Source organism: Medicago truncatula, chromosome 2 (assembly GCF_003473485.1).
Source record: "Medicago truncatula cultivar Jemalong A17 chromosome 2, MtrunA17r5.0-ANR, whole genome shotgun sequence".
Classification (NCBI taxonomy): Eukaryota; Viridiplantae; Streptophyta; class Magnoliopsida; order Fabales; family Fabaceae; genus Medicago; species Medicago truncatula.
In genome coordinates, this window is record NC_053043.1 from 11346596 (window position 1) to 11358787 (window position 12192).

The following is a 12192-nucleotide window of genomic DNA, read 5'->3' on the forward strand; positions in this document are numbered from 1 at the left end:
CGGAGGAGGCCTAAATAAGGAAATCAAGTGGTTATCTTGGAGCAAGCTTGATTTGAAAGAGAATGGTGGTATGGGTTTTAAGGATCTCTACATGTCCAACTTAGCATTATTGGGAAAACAAGTGTGGAGGTTGGTAACCAATCCAAATTTTTTGGTAGCTCGTTTGTGTTGGAGGTGAAAAAAGAGGAACAACTCAAATTTTATGTGGAAGAGTATTTATGAGGCTATACCTATGGTAAGGTAAGGAGCAATGTGGAAGATTAGTATTGAGGGTTAACATTCGAGTTTTTCATGATAGATGGCTAGCAAATGGAGCTTTGGTGCAACCTTCAATAATATATATGCATAGTACAAATTTTGATCTTTAAGCTTTATTGAGAAATGACTGCAAAGAATGGAACATAGAGATGTTGCAATTATACTAACCCACAATCTTTCATTGAGTTTATTTGAACACCTATCTTTAATATTTCTGCAATGCATGGTGAGTATCTGCTTGAATGAGCTTGTAGAAAGTGCAACATTGAGAGTAGAAGCTAATTGGAAGGTCTTATGGAAAATGATAGTACTACCTGAGGTTCGGAACGTTATATGTGGACAACAGTGTGCAATTGCATGCCAACACGTGCTAGCTAGACTACTTGACAAATGAATCATGATTAAAACAGTTGTTCGTAGTGTGAAAGATGCGAAGAAATTGCGGGTTAATTACTTGCTGTTCTTCTGTAGAAAAAGCGTGCAATCATGGCAAAACATAAACATGTGGCATAAGTAGTAGCTAAAACTGGTCAATAAATCTTTAGCATTTTATTGATGTTGTCACAGGAGCAACAAAATGTTTTTGTTGTGACCTGTTGGGGTTTATGGCGTAGTCATAATGAAACAGTTTGGAGTAATATGAAGAAAAGATAAGCTAATATTGTACATAGATGTAAGAGTTTGTTCGAGGAGTGGAGATTGGTACGTCCAAATACAATCGAATTTAGAATGGCCGCGTCCACTGAGGGATGAGTTTCAAATGTTTATGGGAGCAAATGTGCTGTGGTTTCAGCCAATTACACATTTTAGTATTGGTGAGGCGATGAGCTTGCTCTCAGCTATCAAATGGATGCATGAGCTGAATTTCAAACAAGTTATCTTCTCTTTGGATTCAAAGATTGTGTTCTGATTCTTTCACCTCGTCGCTTCTATCATTTTATCCGGATGTCATAGTATTCGGTTATCCTTTAGTAATAAAAAAACATATGTACGCATTCATTCGATAAAAATAATCTCATGTTCTTTTGATAAAAATAAATAAATAAAAATAACAATCTCATTAAAATTGCCACTAACTCAATATATCCAAACCAAAACATTTCATATCATGATTTTTCTTTTTGATAACATTTCATATATCTTTTTTTTGTTACATAACATTTCATATATCTGTATATGCATCTTCTACTCAAAAATCACAATATTTTCTTTAAACGGTCTAATCATATATCTGAAATGGCACACACAAAAAACACACTCACCAAGTAAAGTCCATCCTCCAATTCACTTCATCATTACTGAAATAAAATCCATCTTGTGTAACCCTCCAAGAACATATCCTATTTGTGCCACAACGTTCTGCGTCCCTAGAAGCCTTAAACGCATCAAATTTCTTCCTTGTGTTGTCATATTTCATGGTACACTTCATATGGTTGCTACTCCACAAATTGGGCCTCATGATCCAGCTGAAATCATCATGTTCTTGCATGGCTCGACTACCAAGATCCATTTCATCTGATGAACACCAAATGACCAAAGGCACAGATGAATTGTTTGTGAAGCCATTAATCACACGAACATAATATTCATCACTGCTAAACAAATATTGTGATTGTTGCATTACGACCATTACAATGATAATGGAGGCAGAAAAACATAGTAGAGGGAAAACACATGCTGTGAATTTCATGGTCTTTTCTTATGACTACAATTCAAGTGAATTTGTGATTTGTATGTTACATGTGTTTGAATGTGTCACTTATATGCTAGAGTTAGATACTAAAATATTTATTTATTGGGGGCTTGTGTTTTGAATGGATATCTTAGGCTATAATTTTTCACCTAATGAGGAGATCCTTACCTTTTTTTTTTTGTAGAAAGAAAGAGATCCTTACCTTTTGTGTGCTACTAAATTATGCATATTTTTAAACGTGGTCCTGAAGTTGATTTTTTTACTATGCCCCTAAAGAATTAAATTAATGTGGTCAAAAGTTTTATGTTGGTTTTTGTAAAAAAAAAAAAAAAAAAGTTTTACGATGATTGTGCGTGAGATCTATTTCAGTTGACAAATAACGATATTATTAGACTATACACCTTTACTTGAATTACAAATATTTACGGTCTTTTAAAATCTTAAAGGACATAAAATATTACATATTCTTTTAAAATCCTTAAAGGTTTTTTTTATGCAAAAATTGTTTTTTAAATCTCAATTCAATACAACCATCTGTTGTTTTTTTTCTTACTCTCAATTATTAATACTTGTTTGACAAACAAAAATATCCATAATTGAGTAGAATCTTTTTTTGGTCAAATAGCCTAGTGGCTGAAGCTCACACATTTTAAACGTGGAAAAGTGAGATGTCCGAGGTTCAAATCACAACCCCTGTATATATTATGCATCGTCCCTATCAACTAAGTTAAGCTTACAAAAACTTATCGAATAGAATCTAAATAAATTACTATTGTATGCGTCTCCGTAATCACATCGATTAACTATATAAATAATTAAGAATATTTACTAAAACTGAAATTTTAACTAAATTAAAAAAATTATTCAAAAATCCTTGATCGACTTAACTAATGAAGGATTAAAGAAAGATAGAAATAAAAGATATCAAATAAATATTCTATTATTTTTGCACCTTTCACCGAGGTAAACGACCATATACATTCTATTACTTTCGGAACAAGATTTTTGGCAAATGAGAAAATGATTCATTCATATGATTGTTTGAAAAGTTTCGAAGCGATGTGAGGACGTCAGCCAACTCTTCTAATAACTGATCACGATCCTGCAATGACAATACGAATGATTGAGGTACGTGGGTTATAGTGGATGTGTTTTTGGCTAAGAAGTGTAATGCTAACTACCAAGTGTATGGATTTGTTCGCTTTATCAGCATCACAAATATTGGAAAATTAAAAAAAGCCTTCAACAATGTTTGTTTTGGCCAGTTTCGTGTGTTAGTTGAGGTGGCTCAGAGGAAAATGATTTGGCTTGGGCAAGAAATGGTTTAGTAGCAACGGTGATTAATGGTGAGTCCATACTGTTACTACAATAACGCATCGCTGATGCCGGATTTGAGGAGCTAGATATTATTTCTATGGGACCAAATAAGGTGTTCTTGCGGTGTTTAGTGAATTGAGATGTGATGACAGTTCTTAATGGCACTAAGGATTTTTTTTTGTAATCTTTTCACTTCACCTACAAAATGGAATCACAGGGTTACAATTTTTGAAAGAGGGGCCTAGGTTCGAATTTATTGTGTTCCGTTGCATGCATGGAGTGAGAAGTTTTTTAATTGTGTTTTTTATTGTATGATGGACAAAGAAAGGTTAGATTACGCGTGTATTTTACTGACTACTTCTTCATTAGAGGTCGTTAATGCGATTGATAAGATTTTGGTTGATGGGGTTTTATTGGAAGTTAAAATTATGGAGGAGTCAGGTTTTTCTCTAGGTGAAGACGCGTGTTTGTTAAATGATGAATCTGATTCAGTTTCCTCTCACATGGAACTGAATGAAGTGTATGGCGAGAATGAAGACATTCATGATATTGATGTGTTGGTTGAAAAGATTAATGAAGACTGAGTCGAGGCAGAAAGGGGTAGGAAGCAGTATGATGCTCTTGTCGACAAAGGGAGAGTGTAGTGTCCCCTCCTTCGAAAAAGGGTGTTAATAGTTCATCATCCTTTATGCCAAGAGTGGATGAAGTGGATTTAAATGCAACAGATGCAATTAATGATAATATTAGGGTGGAGCAGCTTGATTTACACCAAGAAATTGTGGCTTCCTCCATGCCGAGTTTGGCCATGAAGGATGATGTTGTTTAAGAATCACATTCATCTACTAGAGTGGGAAGTGAGGAGTTACGGCCAAAACAGGTTTCTCAAGAAGTGTCTTCGTCGAGTAGTTTTCCTCAAAAGGCTACTCCTAAAAAGGTTCAACGAACAAATTCATGTCCTTCACTTGTTACGTGTTCTGTGATGTCTGGCCCTTGGAGTCTAGAATGGTTGAATGGTCATAATTCTGGTAATGTAGGTCTCATTTTCTCAACTAAGAAAAAGCTTAAACAAACATAAACTAATAGTGGCAGTCATATTAAGAAAAAGAAGAAAATCAGTGGGTTACTCAGACACTCTGTGCATAGTTTGAAAAGAGTAGCTCAACTTTTGGGTAAAGATAGAAAGGCGATGCTTAAAGACTTAAAAGAAAAATGTGAGAAAGCGCCGACTGGGTATTGATTATGAAGATTCGAATATTCCAGGTAATGGGGTTTCTCAATCTTCTGAGTCTTCTATCTCTTATGTTAATAATGATTGGAAGAACTGTGTGGTGCTGCATGGTAATGACGAGGTGACAATTGAAGATGTTTGAGGTATAGGTAAGGCAATCATAGTGAAATTTAATAGGGATAAAATGAATATGTTTAATGTGATGTCAAGAGCAGGGAGAAGTAAAAAAGAGGGTGGGGGCATTCATGAAGGGGGGGGGGGGGGGGGGGGTCAAGTAGGTTGGAGGGAGGAAAGGAGGGGGTATGTCAGGTGGCGATGGTTGTTAGTCTGTTGTGGTGGCGTGATGAGGGGTTAGGTTTGTGTGTTATGAAGATTATATCTTGGAACGTGAGGGGATTTGGTGCTTTCGAGAAGCGGAAGGAGGTGCGTAAGTTGGTAGGAGAAAACTTACCATCCATTTTGTGAATACAAGAAACTAAGTTTTGTTCTTTTGATGATTTTTTATCCTCTTCTTTATGGGGGGGTAATACGACTCATGGCTATTATTTTCGCCCTTCAATTGGTGCTTCATGTGGCTTGTCGATTATATGGAATTGCGGATCATTTTGTACAGTTTTGTAGCTTGGCAGGTTTTTCAAAATTGCAGCGGTCTATAATGCACTTAGTTTGGTTTTCTTGTGCATTGGTTATTTGAAAAGATCGGAACAACATGATTTTTAATAATAAAGGAAGCTCTATTAATTACCTCTTGGATAAAATTGAGTTTTTTCTTACCGGTGGCCGAAAGCACAATTTGCTCATATTGCCTTTGACTATTATAGTTAGTGTCGTAGCCTTTTTTTGTATGTGCATAGGTTAATTTCTGCCTTTTAGTTTTGTTTCGGTTGTTACTTTTGTAAGACTTTAGTGTTCTACTCTAGTACATCTTGTGCTAGATAGAATATTTTTATGTGTTAATATATTCAATTTTGACTTGTTAAAAAAAGAGTTTCGAGGATGGAATTTGAGTCCTAATCTTTAGTTATTCTATATCTTCTATACAACTACTAAAAGATGTGCAATTTTTTTTGGTGTAGCCTATTTTCAATGCATCCAAATTATCCTAAAACAATTTTACTTTTAAATTTGTTAATTATTTTTTGGTGTAACCTATTTTCTTAAAAATTTGTTAATTATTATTTGTTGCAAGAAATATGTCTTTGTAAACTCTTAAATTAATTAATTTTATTGTATTTATAAAATAATTAATATAAAATATGATATGACATTGAATAATTGGATGACAAGTACCCACTTAACCGTCCCTGTAAGTTTAGCGCAACGCAGTTGGTAGGGATAAAACATAATATTATACATGGGTCAGGGTTCGAACCTCGAACACCGTACTTCTCCATATTTAAAATGTGTGAGCTCCAGCCACTATGATACTTAAAAAAAGTACATACTAAACTAAACTTAGAGGATACATTGTGTTCACCATAAAAATGGGGCTTTGTTATCCAAGTGCGAGAACTTAAAATTTATGTTTAAGTCTAAATTTATGCCACAATTTGAAAACTATCTATTTTTTAGTTGATCATTTTTTTTTTGTTACAAATTTTCCTATAATTTTTTTTTTTTCAAATCTATTATTAATATATTAAAACTTTATGTCTGTCAAATTGTCTAAAATATCATCGGTTAAACTGTTTTTTTTGGGAGTCCATCGGACTTTTAATCTCATTAGTTTGGTGGACTTCATGATTAAGTTGTTTTTAAATAATAAGAAAAAACAGTTTATTATGACATAAGTATACAAAACAATGTATTAACTTATTTAGTTAGATTAATTTTTGTGTCAAAACAGATCAAAGCGTACCATGAACATCCTTACTTAAGAAAAATTAAGTACCATTTTTCCGGTTTAATAAGCTTTTTTATATCAAAATATTTTAATTACATTTTCTATTTTTTGACCGAATTACATTTTCTATTTAATTATAGCAATATTGGTTTTTTTATATATAGATAACAATATTGGTTTTTGTGTAAGCACCTGGAGAATACTCATTTATCCAAACACTTGATGATTAAGTTGTTTTCGCTAAATACACCTTAAAAGATGTTATATGATTCTACACATAAAAGATGGATATTGTGATCTTACAAAGCATATACTCTCTTATAATTATGCAAAATTACTTCCTCGCATAATTCTGTTAGGTGCTAACCTAGTTGGAATGCTTCAGACTCCTCCCGATGCCTAACCTTTATCTTGACCTTATTAAAAAAAAAAAAAAAAAACTTCCTTGCATCTCTTGTAAATAGATTACTAAAACTAGCAAACATGGTTTGGTGAATCCAAGCTAGGAGAAAACCTTGGCATCACACACTCACTCACCATATGAAATCTTTTCTCCAATTCACTTCATCATTACTAAAATAAAACCCATCTTGTGTAACCCTCCAAGAACACAACCTATGTAAGCCACAACGTTCTATGTCCCTAGAAGCCTCAAATGCATCAAAAATCTTCCTTATACTATCCCATTTCATTGTACACTTCATATAGTTGCTGCTCCAAAAATTGGGCCTCATGGTCCAGCTAAATTCATCATGTTCTTGCAAAGCTCGACCACCAAGATCCATTTCCTCTGATGAACACCAAATGACCAAAGGAACTGAGGAATTATCTGTGAAGCCATTAATCACACGAACATAATATTCATCACTGCCAAAAATATTATGTGTTCCTTGTACCAAGGCCATGACAATGAAAATGGAAGAAGCAAAACATAGTATAAGGTAAACACTCACCACAAATTTCATTGTTTTTTTAGTGATGTGTTATGATATGATATGTTTCTGACTTGCCACTAAGGCTTTCTATATATGGCTACCAATATTTCATACATTAATTATTTTATGCATAGAACATATTAACTAGCTCAACTTGACTTATCATTGCTGTTTAATTTAATAGTACTATGATAATGGTTGCATTGTTGCGCCGATTTAGTGCTTGGACAAATCCTTTTCATCTTTTCTTTTATTGATACGTGATCTCAATCTTATCATGTTGTATGATATTTGTCTCTATTGTCTTTTTCTTATGCTTATATAAAGTATCAATTGTCGTTTAATATTGACTAATCTGCTTTAAAAAATGTATTGGGTTCACAATCGAATTTTTACACAGATAAGGTTCGGAGAGCGAACATTTAACCACTTGATTGAAATGCAATAGTTTCTTACCACTCAGACCAATCACATGTTGACACCTTTGTCGCGGCTTTATGTTTGTGGTGTGGATATCTTATTTTAAAGCATATCCATGGGACTGTATGTCTGTTTATCTGCTAAGATATTGCTTTCAAGATTCTATACTTTTTCTTCTTTTGTTTGATGAAAAAATATATTCTATATAAATATAACAATTTGGTAATATTTTATAAGATACATAATTTTTATGTATTAATTTAAGAGATAAATAATTATATCGTACTTGATTGTTAGCCAGGTTCCACCACTTAGGACTTGTTGTTAGGTACAAAAAATACGTGGAGAAAAAGAGTGGAAAGAAAAGGAGAAGAAAAACAAAGACTATCTCTCATTTGTACGGAAGAGAAACAGACAAAAGAAAGCAAGAAGTATTGGTGGGGTTTACATATTATTTTTTCTTCAAATTGGGAATAAAGATAAGATAAAGTTATAATGCATTTCTATTCTCATCCTTAATAAGTACAACATGTCTTTCTATTCTCATCTCTTTTAGAGTATTTTTGTCCCATTTAAAATAATATATATGTTTTTTTTTAATACATGTATGTTTCTCTTTTAATGTGCTTAACAATAAAATAAAGTGAAAAAAAAAAGAAAACAATTACTTCTTTTTATCTCTTTCTCTCAAATCAAACAATAAATTGCTCTATGTGAAGTGTTATCAACACTCTATTCACCAATCTATATTTTCAATTCCTTGTATACTAGTTAAAACTTATGCAGCTTCATAAATTTATGTGAGACAAAAATGAAGAGACCATATAATGGTTTAAGTGGATTGTGGAATGTGTGAGTTAAGCAACGACCTTTGTTTTAGTTAATGGAAGTCCCAGTGGTAAATTTAATCTAGGGAAGGGGTTACATTAGGGTGATTCTTTTTTGTCTTTATTGTATCATAGAAGTTAAAGGTTTGAATGTGATTTAACTGCTTTCGTGAAGGCGGGCTATTTATCGAGTATGGTGTTGGTGGCGATTCTAGCTTTCAATCAACGGTGTTGGTGGCGATTTATAGACAACTTCCAATCAGAAAATCATTTCCAAATGATAACAATCAACGGTAGTTGAAAGACAAACAATGAAGGATACCACCACTAGGAAAATCAAAGTAAACGTCTTAAACGTTATTCCTATCTTTCTATTTATCCTTCTTGAAAATTCCGACTAAGGTGCTTAATATGGTTACCCAGATCCAAATAGAGTTTCTTTGGGGAGGTGTAGGAGGAGGCCAAAAAGTTTGTTGGGTAAAATGGAGGAAGGTTTGTCAACCTAGAAGTAAGGGATGTGAATATGGTGAATTTGAGTCTCTTGGCAAAGTGGAGCAGCCTCTTTGGAAAAGGGTGTTAGTGGAGAAATATGGTGATCATGTTAGAGGCATGGCACCGTGTGAGGGTGTTAGGTGGCCTAGATTCACCTACCTTTGGTGGAGGAATTTAATGTCTTTAGAGGAGGGTATTGGAGGAAATTGGTTCACAAATAAGGTGTGGAGGAAAAAAGGCAATGGAAGGAATACTAGCTTTTGGATGGATAGGTGGGTGAGGGAAGTGCCTTTATTTAACTTGTTCCCTAAGCTATATTCTCTCTCAAATCAAAAGGAAGCGAAGGTGTGGGAAGTGGTTACGTTTCAAGGAGTGGGGCGGTTTTGGAATATAACATGGAGACAACCGTTTATGTGGGAGGCTAATCTTATTGACAATTTGTTGGCACTCTTGGAGGATGTTGTTTCCGAGAGTAATGAGGATAGATGGGTGTGGCTTCAAGATGAGGGAGGGATGTTTTCTGTCAAATCCGTCTATTCTATATTGGAAAAAAATCTTTCATGTGGAAGAGGGTGTGGATGTGTTAGAGAATGGTTTTTTTTCTTTGCTTTGGAAGATCCCGACTCTGTCCAAAGTGGTGGCGTTCTCGTGGTCCTTACTCCTTGATCGTATTCCGGCGAAAGATAATCTTGCAATTAGGCACATCTTATAACCGATGCGTCTCTTCTTTGTGTGTTTTGTGGGAGGCAGGTGGAGACTCCTGCTCACCTCTTTCTACATTGTGATGTTTCCTCTTTAATTTGGCGTTGTATCTTGAATTGGCTTGAGATTCATTTTATCATTACACATAACTTATTTGTGCAATTTGAATGTTGGAATAATGAAGTTAAATCTAAGATACTTAAGAAGGGGTTTTGGTTGATTTGGCATGCAACAATTTGGTTGATTTGAAAGAAAGAAATGCAAGGATTTTCAATAATCAAAGAAAGGAAGTGGAGGAAATTGTGAATGAAATCAAAGCGGTTTCTTGGGTTTGGACGTTGAGTAGGTTAAAGATAGCTTCTTTCCTCTTCTATGAGTGAACTTGGATTCCTAGAGAGTGCCCAAATAGAAGATGAACGACGCTGTTTTTGGATCTGCTATGGGGTTTGCGGTGTTAGGCCCTTCAACTGTTGATGCAGGTTTTTACTTACTGGTTCGACTTTAAGGGAGGGACTGTGTATAGTTTTTTTTTTTTTTTCAGGCTTTGTTTGCCCCTTCCCTTCTACTGTATTTTTTTCTTGCATGGTCCCTGGCTGCTGCTGCGATTGTTACGGTATGCAAGGGCTTATTTTTGTTGTATCAGCTTGCCAGTTTGCACTTCTGGTGCTTGGCCTTATATAGATATGCCGATTAAAAAAAAAAACCAAGACTCCACATTAACTCTAACCAACAAGCTCTTGTGAAGAAAATTCATTTGCTTTTGATTAATATGTTCGATTGAATTTTCATTTAAACATAGATAAATTTCCATTTAAACTTAGATAATTCAAATTATTAAATAAAAAGTTGTAATCGACATGTATGGATCAAATAGTTTCATTAAGATCAAAAGAGCGGTAATATTAGACACAAATATGGATTCTTTTATGGCTTAAGTATGTTTTTGGTACCCATGAATATGTCAACTTTTTATTTTAGTTCCTTTAAAAGTTTTCTTCAACTTTTAGTCCTCCAAAAAATTTTCATCTTCACTTTTGATCTCTCCTTTAAAGTAAACTTGCATGTAAAATTCATATTTTTTAATAAAATTTTGCAGAAAATTTTATGATATTATAAGAATCTTTCCTAAAATAAATTAGTTGTTTTTAACAAAATATGATTTTTTTTTACGGTTAAAAGTTTATATTTAATTATGTTTTGTTAAAAAATTCTTTTTTTTGGAATGATTTTTCCAATATTCTACACATTTTTTCACAATTTCATTTAAAAAAAAAATACAAAAATTGATTTAAAAATAGAAACTAAAAGTAGTGATTGAAATTTTACAGGGACTAAAAGTTAAAGGAAAATTTTAAAGAGACTAAAAAAAAAGTTGATATATTTATAAATAACAAAAACATATTGAACCTTAAAAAAAATCTCATGAAAAAACATCCATAAAGAGGATAAATATCACAAAAGAATACAATCATTACCGTCGTTATAAGAAGATGAATCTATGATTGTTTTGCTATCTCACTTAAGGGAAATTTAATGGGAGAAAAAAAGAAGATTAAAGGAGTAGAAAATACTAAAACAATTCCAAATGTCAACTTTGACAAATTAATTTGTTAGTGGCCCTCGGTAATCTTTCTTCGATGAATCTACTTTTGAAGCAACTTTGAGGGGTGAAAAAAGAAACTATGCAAGAGGGTTCTATCATAAAAATTATTGGGCTAGCATGTGGGGTTTTAAAACCTAATGTTACGATCACATCTAAAGAGAAGGTAATAGATTGGATAAATTGCTCTTTAAACTTTCAAATTTTACTTAATTGTACCACGGCCCTTAAGTATCGTTAGTTTGCCCGTCAAGAACAAAATAGTAGAGTTTCTCCAAAAGGCACTTGATTTTGTATCTTATGATGCAAATTTTTATTTAATTGTATCTTATAATGCTTTACCGGCACTTGAGTAAATATTATATAATATTGTTATTAGCTGAGGAGCATGTTAAGGAATGCTGCGATTTATTATCTAATATTGTTTTGAAGCGTAATATTTTTGATATGTGGTTTTGACATTTACATCCTCTAAACAAATACAATATTATAAGTGTTTATAATTATTTCTTATCGTCGGTTAACATTATGGCAGTTGATCACACAAATGCAATTTGGAAAAAGGAAATCCATTTGAAGGTTATTTTTTTTGCTTGGCGTCTGCTTCGCAATAGCCTACCTACAACGGATAATTTAACTAGGAGACACGTTCTTCATCCTAATGCTCAATTTTGTACGGACGATGCGGCACTATGCATGATATTGATAATTTATTTCTTTCTTGTGATTTCTTTAGGAAAGTTTGGCTAGGTATCTATAATTGGTTTGGTTTCGGTACGGTGCATCCTGCACATGTGGCGAATCACTTTCTTCAATTTGAAAATTTAGGTGGGTTTTCAAAAAACATCTGCGGTTATCATGTGTGTTGGTGAGTTGA

General features: G+C 33.4%; 2 protein-coding genes across 2 annotated transcripts; both read right to left on the bottom strand.

Moving 5' to 3' along the window:
- Positions 1–1516: 1516 nt before the first annotated feature.
- LOC11417427 (S-protein homolog 5) lies at positions 1517–1879 on the bottom strand. The gene has a single exon (XM_003594467.2). It carries the CDS (start codon positions 1877–1879, stop codon positions 1517–1519), a length of 363 nt encoding a protein of 120 aa, XP_003594515.2.
- Positions 1880–6539: 4660 nt separating this feature from the next.
- Positions 6540–7403, bottom strand: LOC11426603 (S-protein homolog 5). The gene has a single exon (XM_003594469.4). The coding sequence runs from the start codon at positions 7302–7304 to the stop codon at positions 6873–6875; it is 432 nt and encodes a 143-aa protein (XP_003594517.1). The 5' UTR covers positions 7305–7403; the 3' UTR covers positions 6540–6872.
- Positions 7404–12192: the final 4789 nt, after the last annotated feature.